The 26,225-nt window shown below is 38.6% G+C and overlaps 2 protein-coding genes across 3 annotated transcripts in view; one reads left to right on the top strand and one right to left on the bottom strand.

The window, feature by feature from the left end:
- Window positions 1-1,795: 1,795 nt before the first annotated feature.
- Window positions 1,796-9,669, top strand: Sycp3 (synaptonemal complex protein 3). Of its 2 annotated transcripts, none has more exons than XM_013022903.1 (9): window positions 1,796-1,874; window positions 3,124-3,273; window positions 3,884-3,950; window positions 4,193-4,227; window positions 4,748-4,865; window positions 5,912-6,011; window positions 6,610-6,708; window positions 9,004-9,108; window positions 9,586-9,669. In XM_013022903.1, exons 2-9 carry the CDS (start codon window positions 3,141-3,143, stop codon window positions 9,637-9,639), a joined length of 711 nt encoding a protein of 236 aa, XP_012878357.1. In that variant the 5' UTR covers window positions 1,796-1,874; window positions 3,124-3,140; the 3' UTR covers window positions 9,640-9,669. The 2 variants fall into 2 exon arrangements, with proteins under 2 accessions (XP_012878357.1, XP_012878364.1); XM_013022910.1 differs by having other exon boundaries at window positions 1,812-1,874; window positions 3,128-3,273.
- Chpt1 (choline phosphotransferase 1) overlaps window positions 9,585-26,225 on the bottom strand; it is a 30,661-nt gene continuing 14,020 nt past the window's right edge. The window contains exons 6-11 of the mRNA XM_013019052.1: window positions 23,631-23,715; window positions 21,949-22,080; window positions 16,724-16,882; window positions 15,874-15,999; window positions 12,317-12,520; window positions 9,585-9,665 (exon numbers count right to left, since the gene is read on the bottom strand). Of these exons, the coding sequence (XP_012874506.1) occupies window positions 12,389-12,520; window positions 15,874-15,999; window positions 16,724-16,882; window positions 21,949-22,080; window positions 23,631-23,715 (634 nt within the window). The 3' untranslated portion in view covers window positions 9,585-9,665; window positions 12,317-12,388. The remainder of the gene's footprint in view (window positions 9,666-12,316; window positions 12,521-15,873; window positions 16,000-16,723; window positions 16,883-21,948; window positions 22,081-23,630; window positions 23,716-26,225) is intronic.

Here is a 26,225-nt window from a genome sequence, read left to right as displayed (position 1 = left end):
TGTGACTACTGTGTAGCATTACATATCCCCCAGTCACCAAACAACCTACTATCCCATTGTAGCTATTTGTGAAGATGTTAGCACAGTGGTCCCTTCCACAGCTCATACATTAAAATAACCAAGGATGATACACAAATTCACAATGCAGTCTATCTTTTTAAAGTCATATTCATTCTCCAATATTCTTGTGTTAAGACTTAAAGAAAAAAATCTTTGGCACATATTTAAGAAATTACACTATGCAGAACAGCATTTTTTATATAGGACCTAATCTGGAAACAACCCAAAATAAGCAATTTAAAAAACATCAACTGTGCAATATTGCCACAATAGCACATCATACCACAATGAAAATATAAGAATTATGGCTATACATAATACTGTCTTTGAAAATAGGATCTATTCTGGAAACAACTCTTGCATGTATTGACAAAAATAAATAGCAAATGAAAAACACTAATATACAGATTGTAGAGTTGTGCCACAATAGAATATCATACAAGGACAATGCAAGAATTATGGCTACAGATAATATTCTCTAGAAAACTATGGTGATGGCTGGGAAGGTGGCTCAGTGGTAGAGTACTTGCCTTGCATGCCTGAGGCCCTGGGTTTGATTCCTCAGCACCACATAAGCAAAAAGAAAAAAAAGCCAGAAGTGGCGCTGTGGCTCAAGTGGTAGAGCGCTAGCCTTGAGCTGAAGAGCTGAGGGACAGCGCCCAGGCCCAGAGTTCAGGCCCCACGACTGGACCAAAAAAAGAAAAGAAAACTATGGTGATCGCCTTCTTAGACTATGGCACCATTTTCTGCAGTACAAAAACCAAACCCCATTGTTTAAGCACCATTTATTTATAAGTGGCCACAACACTCAGAAAAATGGAAGAGGTGAGTGAAGGACACACATTCAAGTCATTTCCTTGTCTTCCCTGGCCTGGGCGCTGTCCCTGCGCTCTTCAGCCCAAAAGCTCTACCCCTTGATCCACAGCGCCGCTTCAGGTTTTCTGGTAGTTTACTGGAGAGAAGAGTCTCGCGGACTTTCCTGCCCGGGCTGGCTTTGAACCGCGATCCTCAGATCTCAGCCGCCTGAGTAGCTAGGATTACAGGTGTGAGTCACTGGGGCCGGCTGGAGTAACTGTCTTCTGTTTCGGACAAAGGTGGTAGAAGAGCTGGTGTTCGGGAGATGGGGCTAGGCTTCTGAGGAAACTGTTGACTGTTGACTATTGGTGTCTTCCACACTAGATGGTGTGCTTTTGTGACTTTCAAAATTACACACACAAAAATCTTGTATGCGCGCATGCCCGTGCCCATGAACACAAGCCCACATGCCACGCGCGCATGCCCGTGCCCATGCGCACATGCCCGTGCCCATGCGCGCCTGCGAGCACTGGCACTTGAGCTCAGGACCCGGGCGCTGTCCCTGAGCTTGTTTTGTGCTCTACCCCTGGAGCCACAGCTCCTCTTCTATTTGGGGGGTCAGTTGGAGACAAGAGTCTCACAGATGTTCCTACCCAGGCTGGCGTTGAACCGTGATCCTCAGATCTCAGTCTACAGAAACTGTTTAGAAACTGGAAAGTGCTAGGCCTCAAATCTACCACCACAAGTAACGGCTGCCAGAGTGAAGCTTCTGGAAAGGGATTACCTACCCCCCCCCCTTCCTCCTCGGAGCCCTCCCCTCCCCAAGAGCGTGGGCCAAAGGCTGTAGGCCCCTAGCGGCCTTGTGCGCATGTGCACCGGTTTTCAGCCAATCGGCGAGGCGCCTGGCTGGAGGCAGGCAGGGCTTTACTCCCTCCAAATTCGTGCTACGTCAGAAGCCAGGAGGCAGCGGCGAAGCCGGGTCCCGCGGTCCCGCTGCTGCGGAGCTCCGGGCGAAGCCGGTGGGGACAGGGCCACCTGTGAGGGCAACGCTGTGGTTGAGCCACTGGGTCTTTTTTATCCAGATAGGAGGAGGAGGAGTTCGTTCAGCAGTTGCTGCGGTTGTCTGGTTGTCCAGTCAGTCTGTCCGGTTGCCCTGCGGCTGACTTCCCGCAGCCACCCAGGCCCCTGACGGGAAAATGGAGGCCAGGGCCTGGGGCGGGCCAGGGGGCGCCCCAGGGGGTGTGGGAAAGGGGCTGGGAGCAGCAGGTCAGGCCTGGCAGGCCCCAGAGGGTTTTACAGAGTTGGGGGCACAGCGGGTGTTGTTTATGTTTATAGTCTTTATGATTTATGTTTTAAACATTGACATATTTATAAAAGTAAAAATAAATTTGTTACATAAGTTTTCTATGTCAGCTAATATGTTATTTAATTATAACTATGTAATGAATGCCTTAGGTAATGTATAGATATATAAATTTATTTGTATGTAACTACGTAAAATTTATTATATAAATGCATGTATAGCATCTGAAGATTCTAATGTTTCATTAATTTATAGTGTGTTTATACATTTATTTTATGATTATATGAGTATATCAGCGTACACATACACACACACCTGTGCTAAGGATGGAATCCAGGGCTTCCTGTGTGCTAGGCACATCCCCAGCCCTGTAGAACTTTCTAGATTTATGTTGCCATGCGTGTATTTGTAGTGTGCTCATAATCCTGCTAGCCACCGCGATTTTCCTCTGAAATTGAGATACAGACTAGATTGCTTCAAATTTATGAAGAATCTGTCATAGGTGGGACTAAAATTCGGATCTTCTGGTTCTGTAAACACTGCGTCAGAGTTGATGTAGTTTATTATATTCTTCCTTCTTTTTCTTAATGAGTTTTAATTTGTTTACTTTTGGTTTGGTAACATAAATGAGGAAATATCATGCAAATAAGATCATCCATGGGCTGGGGAGGTGGCTCAGTGGTAGAGAGCTTGCCTTGCATGCATGAGGCCCTGGGTTCGATTCCTCAGCACCACATAAGCAAAAAGAAAAAAACCCGGAAGTGGCGCTGTGGCTCAAATGGTAGAATGCTGGCCTTGAGCTGAAGAGCTGAGGGACAGCACCCAGGCCCAGAGTTCAGGCCCCACGACTGGACCCCCCCAAACAAACAAACAAAAAGGTCATCCATATTTGGTACTTTAAGTTTTATTAGATTATAAATTGATAAGTTTGGATTCAGTTGAGTTTATTTGCTTTTGTTCTTAAGTCAGAAAATACTGAAGGATGGCACCCTCTGGGAGGAAAAAGCATTTTGAGAAATCTGGGAAACTACCAAAGGAGAATCAGCTTATAAAAGCCTATAACTTTGAGAAAGAAGCTAAAAATGCCAGTAGTTCAGAAGAAGATTTTCCCCAAGGTACAATGTATCTAATGCTGGGCATTGGTGGTAGTCTTATTAATTCACTTATCTGGAACCTGTTTTAGTTTAAGCTAAAAAACTTTTTAGGCATGTACTATCTCATTTGATCTTCTATCAGTATCTTCTATCAGCATGTTAGAAATTTTTATCACCTCTCTTGCCTTTGCAGTCATTATTCCCAACATGTTGCAAAGAGTTTGTGATTTATTGTGATCTTACCCCAGAGAACTTGTTCCTTATAAAATGGTCATATAGCTAGGTGCTGGAGGCTCATGCCTGTAATCCTAACTACAAAGGAGGCTGAGATCTGAGGATCAAAGTTCAAAGCCAGCCTGAGCAGGAAAGTCTATGAGACTCTTATTTCCAATAAACTATTCAGAAAAAGCCAGAAGTGATGCTGTGGTTCAGTGGTAGGGGAAGCTCAAGAGACAGAGCCCAGGTCCAGAGTTCAAGCCCTAAGACTGGCAAAAAAAAAAAAAAAAAAGGTCATGTATCTGGATTGAAGTTCATTGAATATGTGCTTTAAATGCATACTGGCAAAATTCTTGAAAGACCCCTTATCAAAGTAAAATCTTTTCAAAACTGTTTTCATTTGTTGTCAATACAGAAAGGCTTCCAGTAATTGATAAGCGTGGAAAGAAAAGGCTTTCTGAAGGAATTGCTGAAGATGTGGGGTAACATATTCAACATTTATGTGTATAGTTAAAGTACTTCAAGAAAAACTTAGTTTTTTTCAAATACTATTGGATGAAAAATGTTTGGCCTGTGATATTTTAAGAATCCTTAAGTTTATTTTTGTTTTTGTTTTTTTGGTGTGTGTGGCAGGGAGGAGGGCTGCTAGGAATCAAACCTAGGGCCTGGTGCAGGATGGTCAAATGCATCCAACCTTAATTATTTTTAATTATTTTTTTCACAGGGGTGAAGTGCAGACTATGCTGGAAAAATTTGGAAGTATGTTTGTTTAGATATTTGTGTTTAAAATGTTTGACACCATAAAGTAATTTAAATAATAACCTAATGTTAATCATTATTTAATGACTTGTTTTGTTTCCCAATGGAATTATAAAAGAAAAATAGTTGGGAAAAAACCCTTACATTTCCTTGTGCTCATAAACTAAGTGATATACACAGTAGCTTTCTGTGCATCAGTTTTTCATTTACTGAATTTATTTTCTAGGACTCTTCCTGTATTCCTTTTTCTAGGGAAGACAGTGTAAATTCAACCTTCCAAAATAACTATTGTTTTTACATTAATAAACTGTAGTTGAAAAGTAAAGACACAACCAAGAGGAGGTTTACAATTAAGTTTTACATAAGGTTCTGGTTTTTTTTTTTTAAAGCATAAGTAACCATACAAGTTATCTTAAATGTCTTTCTGATTGTTGAATGAATTTTACCCATTTATGTTTACTTTAACATGTGGGAATACAATAATTTTAACACTAAATTTTAATGAATATTTCCAATATAGTTGACATTAACAGAGCTCTTCTTGCCAAGAGAAAAAAGCTAGAAATGTATACCCAGGCTTCTTTCAGAAACAGTACCCAGAGGATTGAACAAGTTTGGAGAACACAACAAGAGCAAAGGTAAGGCAATTCTTTTTAACAGCCATGTTTCTATCATTTCTTAGTCTAGATTAGTGCGTGGTACTTTTGAAAAATATCACCTTCTATTTATTGGCATCTTTAATAAAAATATAGTTGGCTTGATTTTTATCTAAGCAGGTAGTTCTTACCTTATGCCTAACCTTATAGAATGGAGGTATTTCTTAGAATTCAGGAACGATTGCTTTTTTTTTCTTCTAAATGACAGTTAAAAAATTTTGTTATTAAAATGTAATCATTCCAGAAATACACAACTTAAGTAAAAACTAAGTGTCATAGAAACTATTGTTTTATAGTTAAATGTTTGACATTGTAGGGTAGAAAAAGGCCAGTTTTATATTGTAATTTGTATATTTTAGCTCATCATTTATGCTAAACTTTGCTATGCCTAAATGTAAAAAATTAGGTGAAATATTTCTCCTGGGAAATCAGTTGATGTTTATCACATCAGAACCTGTATTCAATAGAAAAATTAAAAACTGAAGATAAAATTACCTTTTCTGGAATATATATGGAATATTATATATATGGAAAATGATAAAAACTCAGTTTTCAAGAGCTAAAATATATGCGAGAACTTTTGTGTTAGCTTGTAAGAAAAAGTACTTTTTTTTTTTTTTTGTCGGTTGTGGGACTTGAACTCTGGGCCTGGGCGCTGGCCCTCAGCTCTTCAGCTCAAGGCGCGTGCTCTACCACTTGAGCTACAGCGCCACTTCCGGTTTTCTGGTGGTTTTTATTGGAGATAGGAGTCTCACGGTCTCTCCTGCCCGGGTTGGCTTTGAACCGCGATCCTCAGATCTCAGCCTCCTGAGTAGCTAGGATTACAGGCGTGGGCCACCAGCGCCCGGCAAGAAAAAGTACTTTTGAAATCTATGCATGTCTAATTTTACTTCTTGGTTTTCTATCAGAATTTTTAAACCGTTTTTGTTATGTTGTTCCTTTTGATAGTATAAAATACATCAATGCACTTTGTTTTGGGAGTTTTTTCATATTGGTTTGACAGTCACAGTATACTTTATGTTTTACAGGCAGAAGATTAGCAAAGAATATTCTCAGCACTTTCAAACTTTGTTTCAGCAGTGGGATACAGATGTGAAGAAATCTGGGGAACAAGAAGAAAAGCTAACTGTTAGTGTCACAATTAACACTGCAATTCATCCATTACTATAACAAAAGTCTTAAGCAGGAAAGGAGAACCTAGCTTTGTTTGTACTGGGCTCATGGAATTGAGCCAGGTTCCACTACACATTGCTTATTATGCATTTTAGTCTTGCTCATAAAAGCCATTGGTCTCTGTTGCTTATATTGGTTGGGATTCTTAGGTTCAGGAGGATTTCCAGTTTGTCTAAAAGAACTCAAAAGTAGTTTAGCTTTGGACACAGATGAATAGGAATAGAGAATGTTGCTGGCCCAGTATCATCTGGGCTGTGTTGTGATAATTCTTAGAGGGCTCTCAGTGTGGTGTTGGGTATTGAAATCCTAGACTTTGGGGCTGGGAATGTGGCTTAGTGGTAGGGTGGCTTAGTGGTAGCATACATGAAGCCCTGGGTTCGATTCCTCAGTACCACATAAACAGAAAAAGCCAGAAGTGGTGGTGTGGCTCAAGTGGTAGAGCACTCACCTTGAGCTGAAGAACTCAGGGACAGCGCCCAGGTCCAGAGTTCAAGCCCCATGACTGACCAAAAAAAATGGTTATTAACTACATTTTTTTCTTCTATATTTGTAGAATGTACTTCGACAACAACAAAAGATTTTTCAGCAATCTAGGATTATTCAGCACCAGAGACTGAAAACACTTAAACAGTTATATGACCAGTTCATAAAGGTATGCTGTACTTGGAAATGTGACTCAGTCTTTAAAAATGTACATAAGCTTTTTTTTTCAAGTTTATGGAAAAAACATATTGCTTATACATTAAAAAAAACTTACATTTTAGAAATCATTGTTTCTTACTGAAGTGATAAATACATCTTTAGAATGCTAATGGTTTTGTGGAAGTATTAAAGACAAGAAATGATAAACTGGGAATTTTACCTACACATGTATCATGTACCAAATCCATACTTTGGTTACAGTCTTTAACATGAAGTCTGTAAATCATTTATGTATAGTCTTTTTTTTCTATTCTCTGTTTCTTGTTTGTTTAGAAGGTATTCAATTTAGAATTTAATAGTAAAGTCTTCAGATTCTGGGCTTTTTCTCTGGGGAAGCTTTTTTTTTCTTTCCTGTAGTGCTGGGTATGGAACTCGGCCCCACATACTAGACATGCTATCACTAGGCTACATCTTGCCCTTTCAGGAAATATTTGATTACTGATTCAGTATCTCTATTGAAAACAAAAAGGAGTGTACCCAATTGAAATTATTGAACTTTTGGCTGGGCACTGATGGCTCACACTTGTAATTCTAGCTACTTAAGAGCTGAGATCTCATGATTGCACTTTGAAGCCAGGCCAGGCAGACAAATCTGACACATTTTTTTTTGTGGGGGGTGGTGGGGGGACAGTCCTGGGGCTTGATCTCTGGGCCTGGGCACTGTCCCTGAGCTTTTTTGCTCAAAGCTAGCCCTCTACCACTATGAACTGTAGCTCTACTTCTGGTTTTCTGGAGATGTCTCACAGACTTTCCTGCCCAACTTGTCTTTGAACCTCAGATCTCAGCCTCCTTAATAGCTAGGATTCCAGGCTTGAGCTACCTGGCTTTGAGAGACTATTATCTCCAATTAACCAGCAAAAAGCTGGAAGTGGAGGTATGGTTGATTTGGTAAAATGGCAGCCTTGAATGAAAAAGCCAAACAGGAGCCCCTAGTTCAAGCTCCAGTACCAACATACATACACACACAAGAAATGGAATATTTGTTTTCAAGTGTATTATAGTTTAATTTTTGCCAGTCCTGGGGCTTGAACTCAGGGCCTAGAGACTGTTCCTGAGCCTCTTTGTGCTCAAGGCTAGCACTCTACCACTTGAGCCACAGCACCATTTCTGGGTTTTTCTGTTTATGTGGTACTGAGGAATCGAACCCAGGGATTCATGCATGCTAGGCAAGGACTCTACCACTGAGCCACCTTCCCAGTCCTTACAGAAGCATTTTATGGCGTATCTGATTTTACTATTGCAGGGGCCAAAAAGAACTTTATATGATAATTTATAGTGGTGAGATAGCTCAGAATATAACAGACGGTTCCAAGTAGAGAATTTGACAGCTTGCTGTAATGTTTCCTGGTAATATTTGTTAGTTAATATGAAGGTTTGATAAGGTATTAGAAAATATTTCTTTGATGTTATCACTGGCTCTTCCATCTCTTTATCTTTCATACTCAGTCATTACCAGAACCTATAGTTTTTACCTTTGCTATGTTCAATATTTCTGTAATTAGTGTTCTAATTCAGGATCCCCAACATTCTTTGCTTTTATTGCTAAAATTCTTGATTTCTTTGTTCTCTAGCCCAGCCTTCATAGATCTTATCTTTCTAGAATATCTCCTTTTCCTGAAAAATGACCAGTTCTACATTTTTAGAGATCCTTGTGACTGATTTCTTTTTGAGCTTCGTTACATTTTCCATTATTTCCCACCTTTATACAGTTGGTGGTTTTGTTTTTAGTTGGTCATGGGGCTTGAACTCTGGGCCTGGGTGCTGTCACTCAGCTCTTCAGCTCAAGGCGCCACTGGCACCTAGCTATACGGCTCAAGGATAGTGCTCTACGACTTGAGCCACAGCACCACTTCTGGTTTTCTGATGGTTTATTGGAGATAAGTCTCAGGGACTTTCCTGCCAGGGCTTCCTTTGAACCATGACCATCAGATCTTAGTCTCCTTAGTAGCAAGGATTACAGGTGTGAGCCACTGGTGCCTGGCTTTTACCTCCACCTTGACCTCAACAGTTCATTAACCCACTGCTTGACACCAAGTATACCATCAGTGTACTTTTTGTAACTATATTTGATTCATGTCTGATCTATTTTACTTTATAGTAGGAATTTTGGTTTTCATATTAAAATATTTTTAACTTGGAATAATGAGTATTATTTGAATATTAAAAAATTCTTCCTTTAGAAATTTAGTAAATATAGGACCTGAGATGAAAAAGTTACAGTTTATAACTACATTTTGTGTTTTAGAGTCTGGAGGATGTTGAGAAGAATAATGATAATATGTTTACAAGCACACAAAGTGAACTTAAAAAAGAAATGGCTTTGTTGCAGAAAAAAATTATGATGGAAACTGTAAGTTGTTATACATCTTTTAGTTTTTCTGGGGGTGTTTTACTGAGGTTTTGAACTCAAGGTTTTGTACTGGCATGGCAAGTGGCTCTACCATATGAGCCTCACTACCAACCATTTTTGCTTTTGTTATTTTTGTATAGGGTCTCACTTTTTGCCCAGGCCGGCAAAAAGTTACAAGTTTCTCATATAGTTGAGATGAAAGGTGCAAAGCATTGTGCCAGCATTATATTTGTTGATATGGCCCAAGTTTATTATTGGTTTATTGACCTGGGCTGACCTTGAACTGAGATTCTCCCAATCTCAGTTCCTGAGTAACTAAGATTACAGGCATTGAGCCACTGTGCCCAAATAAGTTACTATATTTCAAATTAAAAAAAAACATAATTATTACTGTAAGCGTTGAAATATTTTATTTGCTGAAATATGTATAACAACTAAAAATTAAACAAATGTTTAATATCTCCTTTCATGAAACAGCAGCAGCAAGAGATGGCAAGTGTTCGAAAGTCTCTTCAGTCCATGATATTCTGATGACTCTTTGAAGAAAGAACTTGAACCTGAGTAATATAATTATAAAGTTAGCTGAGAGGCATGACTTTCAAGTAGTTTAGACATTCTAGTTGAAATTAGTATACTTTAATCAATAGCTTAACTACAGAACATCTCTTTCTGTTAACTTCCACATAAAATCCAAATATGTGTCAGCCAGTCCTAAATTAAATGTATCACGTTTTTAAGTAGATCTAGTTGTAATTGTGACTTTTTCTAACACTGTTAATTAGCTTTTATCAATAAAGATTATTTAAATTTAAGTTTTGGCCTCATATATCTTTATCAGTCCCAAAAGATACAAAGCACAGGAACAGAAGGCTATTGTTGTTTTTTTGAGACAGAGTCTCCTATGTTGCTGAGACTGTTCGCAAATGCTTGGGCTCAAGTGATCCTCTCCTTCAGTTTCCCAAGTAGCTTGGACTATAAGTATGGGCCACTATACGTGGTTTACATTGTTGTTCTTTAAGGAAAAATTACCCAGTATTACATTTGTAGCCTTTTCTATGTATTTTCTAAAAGTATTGAATACTGTGTCACTTCCACAAAGATATCAGTATGTCATTTAATTGGGCTTCGTCTGTAAGTTTTGTTGGGCATACCATGACCATAGCTAATTAATTATGGGTTAAGTACTTCACATCTGTCTTCAAAGATAATTTACAGTTTACCTTGAATGTCTTTTCAGTCACTTAAACTCTGGGCCTGGGCACTGTCCCTCAGCTCTTCAACTCAGAGCTAGCGCTCTACCTCTTGAGCCATAGCACCATTCCTGGTTTTCTGGTGGTTAATTGGAGATAAAAGTCTCATGGACTTTCCTGGCTGGGCGGGCTTTGAACCATAATCCTCAGATCTTAGACTTCTGAGTACCTAGGATTACAGGCGTGAGCCACTGATGCCTGCCATCTTTTCAGTATTAATGTTTAATAAACATTCACTTCCAGACTTGAACAATTAATTTTTGATGCTTTGTCTTTTAAAATGTGTATTTGAATACAGAATAATTTTAAGAAATTGTTTAATAAATTTTAAATTGTTCTAACATTTCTTTGAAATATATCAGTTAAACTGACTTTGTTTTGGCGGAATTACTTTCAATTTTAGCAAAATCATTCAGAACAACATTTCCCTGCTTTTCCATGCCTTAAATTCTAAGTTTTGCCTCTATAACTTTACCTTAGTTTTAATGCTTTCCAAATTTTAATAAAAAGTCCACACAGATTCTATTTTTCTGTGATAATTTATACAGGAAGGAATTAGTCCTCTACTATTAGCAAATATTTAACATTAAGAGGACATGACTTCTATTTTATTTTTATTTTTTGTCTTTTTTGAGTATTATGCCAGGGATCAGACACAAGTATGTACTCTTGCACTGAGCTGCTTCTCTGGCCTGGAGTATAAATCTTATAAGTACTAGTTAAGTTTATATAAGAAGGTCCAATTATTTGAGAAGTTTTGCCAGTAGTTAGAGAGGCAAAAATAAATGAATATTTCTGTGTACGTAAATCACATAAGTATATTTTTCCTTACTTCACATAAATATTTTTCCAATGTCCACTGTTTTTTCAATATGCCTTTTTCTTATGAATAAAGTACATGTTCATTATGCCTCTATTTTTCTGTTTTATCATATCAATTACATATGGAATGGTTATATATATATAAAATTAGAAATAAGGTCAGATGGGAGTCTGAAGATTTGGATCAACAAAGACCTTTGTGATAGGTATAAAGAATATTTATAAGACAGTATAATATATATTATAAAATAATACTATAAGAATATTTTATAAAAATACAAAGAACAATCTAAATATTTTTAGCTGAGAAGAGAAAGATAAGAATCAGTACCTAATGTACTTAGTGATGAATAATTTATACTTATTGTATTCTCTGTTACCATCTGGAATGAGTCAATGAGCAATCCAAGTAACTGAGTGATATTTAAAAGGATGATATTTCTGCCATGTTTTCATTGGTGAGTATTTACATGTCAACTGGTTTAGCTCCTGATTTGATCTTTATAAAAAAGACCATTCAAGACTATCAAGGAACTAGTTAGTTACCCTTAATTTATAGAAATATATGTTTTTCTGAATGGTTATAACTCATTTTACTAAAGACACATTACAAAATCCCCACAGTCCTGTTAAATTCTAGGTCGTATTTTAAAGCAAGTATCGTATTATTATGCCTTTTTGAAAAAAAGGTTCGTATGAAAAAAACACTTCTAAGACCATCACTTGATTCAATTACAATATCATAAGTCAGGCACTTCTTTATGCAGTGCGTATAATCTTGCATTTTAACTTTTTTGCAGTGTTGTCACTGCCAAGCTATCTTGTCACTGCCAGGACAGCTAACGTTCTTTAAGTTCTATATTTTTATGCTTTCGCAATGAAACCCTCAAGTGTCTGATAGATATTCTGTAGAAACAAAGATTGCTATTTAGAACTGTAGGTATTCACTTTCTTATCCTCAAGATTGAATTTGGTTTTGGTCTTGCTTCTTGTTAATTTATAGACTGTCTTACTGATAAAATCTGTGATCAAAACTGAAGGTTCATGACACATAATGAGGGCTTCATTGCTGAAATAGACATAATGGAACCTACAGAATTTATATTTTAAATAACCTTATTTGATAGTATACTAGCCTCCTGCATAGGGGGATTTCCTTCACTCCTAGGTTCCCCTAACTGCTTCTCCTCTTTTCCTTGGCTTATTAGTCAGTCAATATGCTTGTGAACCTGTTCAGGTGCTTGATGATATGAAGTCTTGAAGATACTTAGATGAAGGTGTCTTGAAATTTGCAGGCATAAAGAACTAAAGTAGATCATCATGTCAAATGAAGAAAGGACCTTAAAAACAAAAAAAATACAGAATATAGTCTATCTTTTTTAAACTTGCAGCTGTTATTCTGTCTCCCCTTTCTTCCAGTCTCAAACATTTGCAACCTAATATTCTTCACTAAAAGTATTCGATTTTAAAGTATATATTTACATTGAATATTTAGACCTCATTGTAGTTTTCAGTAACACACAGAACAGAAACAAGCTCGACAATAAAAGGACTTGAATACAAAAGTTAAGAAGTAACAAAACCCAAATATTTGGAGTCATGCTCTCAACTTCTGCTGTGAAAAGATTACACAAATTCCCTACTATAAGTCATTATAATACAGTTTTGATTCCTCTGAGGTTAGTCATAAGAAAATAAAGGTCAGGAAAAGACACCATAGTTGAAGGAGGCATGTACAAAATTGATGGTGCTCAAAATTAAGGTCTCAGAAGACTACCCACAGGTGAGAGTCAAATGTTTTCCTTTGGAAAATGAAGCCCAGGAGGAAAAAGTAGCCTGTGCCCCTGCAGAAAGAATTTGCACTTGTGGAAAAAAATTAACTAGCCTTTAAAAGCTCTATCAGTTTTTTTTTTGGGGGGGGGATGGGGGGAGCGTGTTGGTCCTGGGGTTTGAACTCAGGGCTTAGATGCTATTCCTGAGTTTTTTTGATCAAGGCTAAAGCTCTACCACTTGAGCCACTTCTGGATTTTGGGTGGTTAAATGGAGACTAATTGGCTTTGAACTGTGATACTCTGATCTCATAGCTCCCAAGTAGTAGGATTACAGACATGAGCAGCCAGAACCTGGCTTTTCAGATTTTTTTTTTTCATGTTTGAAGTACGAAGCACTTTCCCTAGGGATACCAGGGAGCACAGATGTTTTGTTTGACGTGTGTGTGTGTGTGTGTGTGTGTGTGTGTGTGTGTCTGTGTGTGTGGTCTTCTACATAGTTTTTTTTTTTTTTTTGGTCAGTTGTGCAGCTTGAACTCTGGGCCTGGGTGCTCTCCCTGAGCTCTTCAGCTCAAGGCAAGCGCTCTACCACGTGAGCCATAGTGTAACTTCCGGTTTTCCAGTGGTTAATTGGAGATGAGTCTTACAGACTTTCCTACCTGGGCTAGCTTTGAACCATGATCCTTAGATCTCAGCCTCCTGAGTAGCTAGGATTATAGGCAGGAACCACTGGTATCTAGCTTTCTACATAGTTTTAAAGAAAAATTGCATTTGAGTGTTTCACTTCTCTATCACTGGTGCAAATAAATCAGGCCAACAACTTACTACAAAATAGGTGCTTGTATTTTTTTGGGGGGGGGGCCGGAAATGAGAGTTTGAACTCAGGTCCTTATAGGTGTTAAGTAGGTGATTTACTGCTTAGCCATGCCCCCAGCCCTGTTTTGCACTGTTGACTATGTATTCTGTGCTGGAGGGTGGGGAGGGGGAATGACTCACTTCCTGCCTGGGCTTGTGCCTGAACTTTAATCTGCCTATTTTAGGTTTCTCATTGTTGCGGGGATGACAGATGCATGCTACAGTCCAGCTTCCCCAAGTTGAAATGGCTGACTGGAAATGATTCTCCAGATCTCAGCCTTACGTATAGCTTAGGATAAGTATGTGCCACTGTGCCCAGCTATGGGTTGAGAGGGGCTTCCTGAACTTTTCTGCCCAGTCTGGCCTCAAGCCAGCCCATTCTCAGCTGCCTGGACAGCTAGAATTACATGTGCAAATAATCATGTCCAAGCTTTAAGCTTAAAATTTTAACCCCTGACAGTTAATATTATTCATTTGATAGTACATACCAAATTCACTAAGATAAACCATTTATAGGATTTTCAAATACATTTTGTTTTGAGTACTGGGGTTTGAACTCAAGAGTCTCATACCTTCCACGTAAACCATGTTCCCAGACCCATTTTCAGAAATTTTGAATAATGCCCTATTTATTAATTTGGATCGCTTGGATCCATAAATATTTACAGTAGATATTAAATAAAATGACTCTAGTTTTCAAACACTCTTTGTGTGTGTGTGTGTGTGTGTGTGTGTGTGTGTGTGTGTATGCATGCATGCTGGTAACTTAGGCTTAAACCAGGCTTGCATTCTGGCTTGGCTTTTTCTAAACTATTTCTTGAAAACTTTAATTGTTCACTTGAAAGGAGCAAGAATTATATCTCATTACCATCTTGGTAAGTATGTGATCATAGGAAATATAGATGACATTTGAGTATATCACCATAGGAAGTACAGATGACCTTTGAATGGCTATGGATGAAGATTATTTACTCTAGAAGTATTGTAGGGGCAGGGAAGGTGGCTCAGTTTGCCTTGCATGCATGAGGCCCTGGGTTCGATTCCTCAGCACCATATAAGCAGAAAAAGCCGGAAGTGGGTTATGGCTCAAGTGGTAGAGTGCTAGCCTTGAGCTGAATTGCTGAGGGACAGAGCCCAGGCCCAGAGTTCAGGCTCCATGACTGGAGCGCCAGTGGCTCACACCTGTAATCCTAGCTACTCAGGAGGCTGAGATCTGAGGATCGCGGTTCAAAGCCAGCCTGGGCAGGAAAGTCTATGAGACTCTTATCTCCAATAAACCACTAGAAAACCAGAAGTGGCGCTGTGGTGCAAGTGGTAGAGCGCTCGCCTTGAGCTGAAGAGCTGAGGGACAGTGCCCAGGACCAGAGTTCAAGCCCCACAACCAACAACAACAACAAAAAAAACCCATATTCTTTATTGCATAATCATTTTGAGTAGAAATAAATCCTTTCTTAAGCAGAATACAATCAAAGTGAGCAAACATCCATTGCTTGAGTGATCATTATTACAAATCTACACCCATCAAAGGCCACATAGACGCATATGGCTGCTTACTCCTGGCACACAATGGTCTCAGGGTCTTTTCTCAATGTTAGCTAAAGGTTCTCATGCGGAAGTAAGTGTCCACCTGTGCTATTACCTTCTGTAATCGTAATTAATTAAAGTCAGAGAGTCATTTGGGCAAAGTGTTTTTGACATCTTTTTTCTGATTTGGAGGAAGAAAAACAGTGATATACAACAACTAGGAACCTGACCCCCAGATATGCTTGCCATTTCTACACACCTCATACCTTTAGAAAAACCACTTTAAATATCCAGAAGTATTTATTGTATGAAGGCAATGGATAATCTCACTGAAATGCTTCTTAAAAGATATAATGTGGGAAGTGGTGGTGTGGCTCCAGTTGTAGAGCGCTAGCCTTGAGCTGAAGAGCTCAGGGACAGCGCCCAGGCCCAGAGTTCAAGCCCCACAACCAACAACAACAAAAAAAAAACCCAAAACAAAAACCCACATAATGTGATCTAATAGCAGTTAAAAATAAATGAATAAAAATAAAAAAAGTACTTACCATTGCTATCCATAGAACAATATATTCATCTATAAAATTATTAAAGTACTGGTCTAAAAACAAAAGACCTGGCCCAACAAAGACAGTGTCTTGAAGATACAGTTCACTTTTGGTCATGTGAGCTATCTATAAAAAAATAAAAACAATTTCACAATTAAGTATTTAGATATTTTGGTTCTAATTTTCAGGACACAATTATTAGTTTGCTGTTGAGACATAGAGACCTTATCATTTCACACCTTATAAATATACTTATTTACATATCTATTTATGATTAGATAACTTATTTAAAATTTCTAGTATTTAAGTTCTTTGATACTTTTAGAAAGTTGCGATTGATCATTATGGTAAACCAATAACAATGTAACACTTAGCTCAGCTTTACTCAGAGCATAAAAATCTATTTTTTGCGGTACTGTTACCACAAAGGAAAACTGATGTATGGTATACTTTCCAGCTTTGTGTGTGAGGCCTAAATATAATATACATATATCTTTATATTTTTTAATTTTTAATTTCATTTTGGTCAGTCATGGGGCTTGAACTCAGAGCCTGGGCACCATCCCTGAGCCTCTCAAAGCTAGCACTCGACCACTTGAGCCACAGCACCACTTCTGGTTTTCTGGTGGTTTATTAGAGATTAGAGTCTCATGGACTTTCCTGCTCCGGGTGGCTTTCAACTATGATTTTCAGATCTCAGCCTCCTGAGTAGCTAGGATTACAGGAGTGAGCCACAGGTGCTGAGCCCATAATACTTAGGTCTCAGCCTCCTGAGTTCTAGTACTACAGGCATGAGTCACCAGTGCCCAGCCTAAGGATAATATATGAAGAATCATAAAAGATGTCTTACCACTAATTTTTGTGCAATTTTAGCAAAGACACACCCAAACATTAGGGTATAAAGACAAGGATGCTTTTCAAACACATTAGTTGCTGATTTTTTATAGATCATTATTGCCAGTATAATGATGAGTCCTATGTGGAGTCCAGGTGACAAGACACTGGTACCCTAAGGAATAAGCAGAATATTTGTGTCAGCATGACATTTTAACACTGCATTTATGAAACAACGCAAATAGTTTGGAGAGGGGGATGTTGTTATTAAAGGAATTTAATAACTTTAATTAAGAATTCATAACTGAGTTCTGCTATAGGTCTTGGCAGTGGGAAACAACTCCCAGGCTGACTGCCCTTTGGGAGGTGGTCAAACCCCACCTCGGACACAAAGTCTGTCACTGCCCTTTGACAAGGAGTTACCTAGAAGTCAACATCAATGCACATCGAAGATCTATGGGGATTTTTATCCACAATTTTTTGGGGGGGGTCTGGTCATGGGACCTGTACTTTGGGCCTGGACGCTGTCCCTCAGCTCTTTAGCTCAAGGCTAGCGCTTTACCACTTGAGCCACAGCGCCACTTCCGGCTTTTTTCTTTTTGTCTTATGTGGTACTGAGGAATCGAACCCAGGGCCTCAGGCATGCAAGGCAAGCGCTCTACCACTGAGCCACCTTCCCAGCCCTCCATGGGGATTTTTTAAAGTTTTAAATATATTAGACATTTTGGGGTGGGGGTTAGTCACAGGGCTTGAAATCTGGGCCTGAGTGCTGTCTCTCAGCTCTTCAACTCAAGACCAATGCTCTACCACTTGAGCTACAGCACCACCTCCAGTTTTCTAAGTGGTTTATTGGAGATAAGAGTCTCACAGACTTTCCTGCCCAGGCTGGCTTTGAACCTCGATCCTCAGATCTCAGCCTCCTGAGTAGCTAGGATTATAGGCATGAACTACTGGCACATGGCGTATGAGACACTTTTGACTGCCATTTTTACAGAACTGTTGATATGGTATACAAGAGTTCTAACTCTTTCACAGAAAATACATTTTTCATAAGCGCTCACTATACACCAATGGCTTCTGATCTGGAGAATTACTGTGGAGGACTGGGGATATGCAGGCTCTTCTAGGTATGCAGAGTCAGCCCTGGAACATGGTGGTGCTCCAGCCATCCAGACTCCTATGGAGGAGGAGAGGTTGGGGCTCCAGGCAAGGATCACTTTTGTGGGACAATCCATTGACCACATGGCTCTTTGATTTTCTGCATCCTGAAGGAGCAGAGATTTTGAAAGGATACAAATGGCAAGAGCATCTTGTGAGGAGCACCCTTCAGAAAAGTGCTCCATTAACTTGGAAGGACAAATGGGAGATAGAATAAAGAAAACATTTTCTGAACATTTCATTTTGTGTAAAATACTAAGAATCTAAAGAAGAATATGATGTGGTGCATTGATGAAAGAAGTCTGCAAACCTTAAGTGTGCTTTTCAAACTCCTACTAGACCCTGAGAGTATACAGATATTTAATAACCACACATGTCTGATTTCAGTTTCATATGTGTACACTTTACATCAATGAGCTAAAGATTAACAGACCCATCCTACATCAACTTTACTATATCAAAGGACAGTCAAAATAACATTTTTTGCAAGTGTGCATATACACATGTGAAGATGTTGAAATAAAGCTTATCTTACCAATTCTATAAAATATCACTGATTTTAAAGAGTTCAAGTCTACCTTGGTTCCTTTCTACATCAGTACCTTCCTCACTCCCTTTTGTTTTGCATTTAGACTACAAATGATAAAACTGTAAAATTGAAGCCTTCACATTTTTATGTGAATCAGGATTTTCTCACTGCTTATCCTTAAAAAAAACTGAAATATCACTTTGATGAACACAGATGCAAAATTTCTCAATAAAATTCTGGCCAACTGAATTTAAACAATTCATACACTATGATGAGATGTGACTCATCCCAAGGATGCAAAGCTGGCTCAACATATATATATATATATATATATATATATATATATATATATAAATGTAAATGTAATAAAACACATCAACTGAAGTAAGGCCAAGAACCACACAATCATCTCAAAAAAGCTTTTGACATGATTTAACATTCTTTTATGATAAAAGCTCTGGAGAAGCTGGAAATACAAGGAACATTCCTCAATATAATAAAGGCTATGTGTGATAAACCTATAGCCAACATCACACTTAGTGATGAAAAATTAAAACCATTTTCTCTAAAATCAGGAACAAGATAAGGATATCCACTTTCTCCAGTCCTCTTCAATATACTGAAATTCCTAGCAAGAGCAAATAAGGCAAGAGAAAGATATAAAGGGGATTCAAATAGAGAAGGAAAAAGTAAAACTACCCTTATTTGTAGATGACATAATCCTTTCTTTCTCTATTTATTTATTATTTCTCTTTTGTCAGTTGTGGGCTTGAACTCAGGGCCTGGGTGATATCCCTGAACTCTTTTTGCTCAAGGCTAGTGCTCTACCACTTTGAGCACCCCTTCCTTTTTTTTTTTTGAGCAGTTAACTGAAGAGTCTCATGGGGACTTTTCTGCTTGGCTTTGAAGCATGATCCTCAGATCTCAGCCTCCTGAGTAGCTAGGATTACAGGTGGGAGCCACCAGCACCCCTCTATAATCCTATATTTAAAGGACCCTACAGACTCCTCTATCAAGCTACTAGAGATGGGGAAGGACTGGCAGGGTATAAAGTCAGTAGCTTTCCTGTATGACAACAATGAGAAGATCGAGACTGAAATCAGGAAAGCAATAGTCTCCAAAAAAAAAAAATTAGGAATTAAACAAAGATGTGATGGACCTCCATAGTGAAACTTAAAGATTTCAAGAAGGAAATTAAAGAAGACATAAGCCACGCTCCTGGATTGGCAGAAGATCGTGAAAACAGCAATACTGCCCAAAACGATCTCCAAATTCAATGCAATACTCATTAAAACCCCAAAATCATTTTCAACAAGAAAGAGAAAACAATCCAGAAATTCATATGGAACCACAAAAGGCCCCAATGTGCAAAAGCATTCCTTAGCAGAAAAAGTAAACTTCAATCTTTGCTAAGGAGCTATAGTAATGAAAACAGCTTCGTACTGAGGCCTGAGGACCAAGAGAACAGAACAGAATTCCCAGAATAAACCCAAAACCTACAGCCATCTAATATTCTATAAGGGAACCCAAAACATAAGCTACAAGAAAGAGCAGCTTCTTCAACAAATGGTGCTGGGAAAGCTGGATTTCCACATGCAGAAAACTGAAACTGAACCCTTACCTATCACCTTGAACTAGCATCAATTCAGAACAGATCAAAGACTTTAATGTACGACCTGAAGGTATTACAGGAAGGAGCAGGAGAAACATTAGGACTCCATGGCACAGGAAAGAACTTCCTGAGTAAAGATCCAGAAGCACAACAAATTAAAAAAAAAAAAGACTTGATAAATGGGACTGCATCAAACTAAAAAGTTTCTGCATGGGGAAGGACACAGACAACAAGATAAAAAGACAACCTACAGAATGGGAGAAAATGTTTGCCTTCTACACATTAGATAATGGCCTTATATCAGAATATGTTAAAAAATTAAAACCTCAAAATTCAAACAGCCCAATTAATAAATAGGCTAATGAGCTAAAGAGAAGCAAACACGGCTAGTAGACACATGAAGAAATGCCCAACATTTCTGTCCATAAAGAAAATGCAAATCAGTATAACTCTGAGGTTCTACTTCAGGCTAGTTACAATTTATGAATTATAGAGACTCCTTTGAAGTTTTCTTGAGAGCCAATTTGTAAGTCATTTAAAGAGTATGAAAACTTCTTTGAAACTAAAAATAATCAATTTCAGCCAGGCACTGGTGGTTCACGCCTAGCTACCCAGAAGGCTGAGATTTCAGTTCAAAGTGGTCTGAGCAGGGAAGTCCAGGAGACTCATTTCTTGAACCACCAAAAAGCCAGAAGTGGAGTGGTAGCTCAAGTAGTAGAGCACTAGCCTTGCGCATAAAAGCTCAGGGACAGTGCCCAGGCCCTGAGTTCAAGCCTCAGGCCCAGAAAAAAAAAAGATACCTCTCATGTTTATTACTTATTAATTAAACTTGGCTCCAAGTAACTGTTTTGCAAAAATCAAATCCACTCTGAAAGTATATAAATTTTGAGTTACAGAACTAAAGGAATGAAGGCAATGTGCCACGGCTTAAAGAAAAATAATTGTTATGAGATGATATAACTGTAGTAAGTACTTATCTGCCTATGTTGGATACATTGTAGGCAATGACCGGCTTTTAAAAAAATGTAGGTATTGGGGCTCAATGGTAGAGTGCTAGCCTTGAGCTGAAGAGCTGAAGGACAGCGCCCAGGCCCAGAGTTCAGGCTCCATGACCGGACCCCCCCAAAAAAAATGTAGGTATTGCCAGGTGTCACTGGCTCACACCTGTAATCCTAGCTACTTAAGAGGCTGAGATCTGGAGGATCCTAATTCAAAGCCAGCCTGGGCAAGAAAGTCCCTGAGACTCTTATCTCCAATTTACCACCAGAAAAGCAGAAGTGGTGCTATGGCTCAAGTGGTAGAGAGCTTACTTACCTTGAGCTGAAGAGCTCAGGGACAGTGCCCAGGCCCATAGCTCAAGCCCCATGACTGTTTTAGGTGGGAAGTCTGACTCCACCTAGAAGCATCCAAAAAGTTTACAAAAACAAATAATATGAAACTAGTATGGGTAAGGTAGAAAGAACACAAACACAAAGTATAATTCAACACTAATTAAGATTAAAATGTTTCTTTAGGATGATTAGAATAGTATCTTTAATTATACTTCAGCAAACTTCCAATAAACTTTACTTTATGAATAACAGATTGTCCCATGTGTGAAACTTGATCACCTTGCCTATCATCCACTCGAGAACTCCCTAGTCTCTTTGCTCTCCTTAGTTCAAGGCACAAAATGCAAGAAAACAAATGGAAACTGTTCCATGAGTAGTTAAATGGGATGTCAGAAAAGTCTACCTAGAGCAAGGCTGTGGGTACAAGAGAACTACTTTATAGGAAGTACACATTGCTTTCAAATGCTCCTGTGCTATGTGTACAAAAATAAATGCGTTAAGATATTTAGTTTTCTTTCTCATTATTGCATTTTGACCTATATGCTCACATCTCTTTGCTAAGAAAACTGATCATAAGTTAACACTGGACAATGAGGAAATCAACGCCTTACTGCTATAGTAGATCCATTCTTGCCAACGCCCCCGTGGAGGATAACATGGAAATAATTTGAACAGGAAAATATCGCTCCACCGACTACTCCAAGAACTGGAAAGATCTTCAGTTTGATTTCTAGAATGGGAATCTTCACGGGGTAGGGGAAAGAAAGAAACAAATAATTATGGAAATAGAAGTGTCATAATGTGGCCCTGTAAGACATATTACCATCTTCTTGTATTTAACCCTTACCTCCTGGACTAGAAGTGGTAACTGGGTTTTTTCTTGTTGTTGTTGCTTTATTAAATAAAAATCAGATTATTCATTTACAAAATTATGATCAACATCTAATCACATAAGCCTTCATCTGACTTAAACTAACTCACTGGAATTTTGTAGCCTTGAAAGAACTACTTCTAAAGGAAAGGCAGACTTCGTGGTTTCCCTCATAAAGGTGACAACTACCATGTGTGTGCATGCAGGAAAATGCGTGTACTCCACATTCAAGATTAAACCTCTAGCAATATATTTACCTGTTGGTCAACTGCTGTTCAAGACAAGTTCCAAAGGCAGCAAAGGATTTAAGAAAAGAACAGGAACAATGAATTGCCAGAAGCTACAGGCTATCCTATTTTGAAAAAAGACTTTTGAGGAATTGTACCAGAATCTGTGGAAGCTACAGGCTGACAACTAAATGTAGAAGACCTACATCAAAATTAAGCACCCTTATTTGTGAGAATAAGCAAGTGTGTTCTCTTCCTAGTACATTACACACACACACACACATACACACAAAGTGAAACAATTTTAAGACTCAATTCTAAATTCAAGTCAACCATACTTGACTTAATGACCAGAACTGTCTAACTGCTTATGGGTATTGGCTGCACAGCTACCTCAACAGAGACAGCACCTCTCCAGTCTGCCATACAGACCACACATCTACACAACAAGGTGTGTGAATGTCCTAGGGTCCGCCCCTGTACTTTAAAGTATGCTGCAAGTCTACTTCTGAGCCTAGTCATACAAACAGCGCTCGGCAATTCAAATAGTTAAGTGCCAGAGAGAAATCTTTCACTATCTTTTAAAAAGAATGTTTCTCCAGCACAGTTTTAGATCCATGGCAAAACTGACTAGATATGAAAGAGAGTTCCCACACACCTCCTGTCCCCATCCCTCTCAAAACAGGCCCCAAAGAAGCATCTGGGAATAGTGGATCCACACTGGCATGTGATCACCACCTGCAGTTCATACGTTACCTTTCGGTTCAGTGTAAGTGTCATGCAGTCTACATGCCATGAGAAATATATAATATAAATATATCTAGTACTATATTAGTTTCCAGAATCATTTCATAGTCCTCCAGTCTCCCTCCTTCCCCTCACCTCTATCCAACTCCTGGCTCTCGCCAGCCTTTCTACTGGCTTCATGGTTTTATCTTTTCCAGAATTCCATATGGATGGAATAATAGTGTAGGCAGCCAGTTCAGATTGCCTTGGCGCTCGAAGCCTTTAAGTCTCTTCCACATCTTGATAGCTCATTTTTCTTTAAGACTTTTTTTTATTAGCATACATCAGTTGTACAAGGGGGAGGTTGCTGTGACATTTTCATTCATGCTTACAATGACCTCCATCCATATCATTCCTGCTATATAAATTTTAATATATTTTAGACAGAAGGGCAAATAGTCACACTTACCGTATAGTCCCATATTGTTGCTCCTCCAAATGTAGACAACACGAAGACGATCACTAAAGCTACCTGAATCTCAGTTACATCCACTCTAAGAGGAAGGACAAAAAGCAGGTCAGCTGTTTGGAAACAAAATTCCTAAATGCAGAAGCCTCTATTTTCTACTTTATAGAGTTCTGCAAAGTTTGAATTTTTTTTACTAGCATATAAGAAGGGGTTTCATTGTGATCATTCCACACATGCATATACTATGCCCTGAACACTTCACCCCCTCTGCTCTCTCCCTTATACAACTCCTCCTTCTTATGACATTCCAACAGCTCTCACCACTCCATTTTTATACATGCACATAAACGACTTCAACCATATTCATCCTCATTCACCCTCTTATTAGCTTTCTCCTACTAGCACTCTCTCTTGTCTCTTGGAAATAAGAAAAATTTTCAATAATACATAATCAGATTAGGGAAAAATCTTAAAAACTCCTAAATCAATTTCTTTCGTAACACTGGGGGAGTTTTAATGGCTTTCCTTATGAAGGTACTAAGTTACTATAATCTTAGTCACATAAACATTAAATCACTACATTCCACACACATTAAATGTTTCTCCACATTTACACATTTTTAAATCTCCCCCCCAAAAACCCATTTGGCAGATAACACCAATCCCTCTATCTACATTGCTCAGCAGCTGCCCCAACTTTTCTTATTAATCCATAACCTGGCTGATTACAAATTAATGTGTATTTCTAATTTCCTCCTTCCTTTGTATTTGCTGTTTAACTTGCTATTGTCTGGACTTTGACCCCATTATTCTACTGACATTGTTTAAACAAGTGACTTCTAATTTTTCAGATCTAAGGGGTATACTTTAGTAATTATCTTATACAACTCCTTTATAGTATCTTAAATCTAGGTCATTCCCCCTTTGAAATGCTTTGCCACACTTTTATTTATTCCATGTTTTCTCCTGACTTGCTTACCTTACTAGAACTCCTTCCTAGCTTGCTTCTCCTTCCATATCCAGAATTCCCTCTACAACTTTTTATCTACATATTTTTTATCTTCTTTTAAGACTATTATCCACAGGCCAATGACCTCTAAATCCTATCTCTAATTTACATCATTTTTTCTTGAGCTCCAATTTTTTTTTGTTGTTGTTGGTTGTGGGGTTTGAACTCTGGGCCTGGGCGCACTATCCCTGAGCTCTTCAGCTCAGAGCGAGCGCTCTACCGCTTGAGCCACAGGAGATAAGAGTCTCACGGACTTTTATGCCCAGGATGGTTTTGAACAGTGATCCTCAGATCTCAGCTTCTTCAGTAGCTAGGATTACAGGTGTGAACTACTAGCGCCTGGTTATCCAATTTTTTTTTTTTAATTTTAATTTTTGCTGATCCTGGGGCTTGAATTCAAGGCCTAGACACTCACTGTCCCTGAACTTTTTCATTGTTGTTTTGCTCAAGACTATTGCTCTATCACTTGAGCCACAGCTCCACTTTTGGCTTTTTTTGTGTTTAATTGGAGATAAGAGTCTCATACTTTTCTGCTAGGGCTGGCTTTGAACCGTGATCCTCAGCTCTCAGCCACCTGAGTAGCTAGGTGCCCAGCTGAGCTCCAAATTTTTCTCTGGGTACCTACTTCACATGTCTGCCTGTATGGTGGTCCAGGCTTTAGATGCTAGAGTAGTTAACACTCTGCGAATATACCAAGTGTAGGGATTAGATTAAAAAAGAAAAACATGGAAGAAAACATTTCTCTACTGGGTTCTTTTGGAGGCAGTTAAAAGGAAAATCATAACATAACTAAAAAGAAAATATACATAATGAGAATATTTGTAGTATCATCAGCAGGCGAACTAAGTAAGGTTCCAGGCTGCTGGTCAACTTTATATTACCCGGGGTGCTTTGTGGAGGAAAAGGGGAAAAGTACATTTATCTGTAATCTGTTGTCTATCATATGAGACTTTAAAATGCTTTTCAAATGCCTGCATTTGGAATAGCTGAATACTCGCAAAGGAAAAGAACTCTAGAATCAACATTCTTGCTTATTATCAAGGCCATACTCACGTCAGTAAACCAGAATTATACCATTAGGTTTCCAGGGCTGGAATAAGTGTCTGGAAACCACCAGGACAGCAGATGGGACTGCAAAGTAAGCTCTCTAGAGGACCTCAAGTGAGGTCCTCGTGAAGATGAAGCTGGAGCCTGGCTGCACACAGCAGCACACAGGCCATAGATTCTAAACTCACAGCTTTCATCCAAACTAAGGGACAAACTAAGTACATTTCAACTTCCTGCATCTAGGGGGAAAAAAAAGAAGCTGAAAGGATATTATTATATTAAACTTGGTTAAATGAACAAGTTCAGTTCAATCCTCAGTTCCAAAAACATAAAATGATGATGTTCTTGGGGAGAGGATGGGTGGAATTTCTCACCAAATCCTCAAACTCTGAGCTGCGTAGAGAATTCTGGAGCATGAAGGATGCCAAACAAATACAATTATATTCGGTGTGATAATTCATAAGCTTAGAGAACTCTTTCATGGCTCCACGTTTTAAAAAGTTCAATGAAAAAGTCTTAAAAATGCAAGAAAGGCAACG

Source organism: Dipodomys ordii, unplaced genomic scaffold (genome assembly GCF_000151885.1).
Source record: "Dipodomys ordii isolate 6190 unplaced genomic scaffold, Dord_2.0 Scaffold3, whole genome shotgun sequence".
In the NCBI taxonomy this organism is placed as follows: Eukaryota; Metazoa; Chordata; class Mammalia; order Rodentia; family Heteromyidae; genus Dipodomys; species Dipodomys ordii.
This window is presented reverse-complemented; position numbering and strand designations above follow the sequence as displayed.

Coding starts and splice junctions, on each gene's coding strand:
- Sycp3 (XM_013022903.1), top strand. CDS start 3,141: ATGGCACCCTCTGGGAGGAAAAAGCATTTTGAGAAATCTGGGAAACTA. Junction 3,274..3,883: donor AGAAGAAGATTTTCCCCAAG/GTACAATGTATC, acceptor TTGTCAATACAG/AAAGGCTTCCAGTAATTGAT. Junction 6,709..9,003: donor TATATGACCAGTTCATAAAG/GTATGCTGTACT, acceptor TTTGTGTTTTAG/AGTCTGGAGGATGTTGAGAA.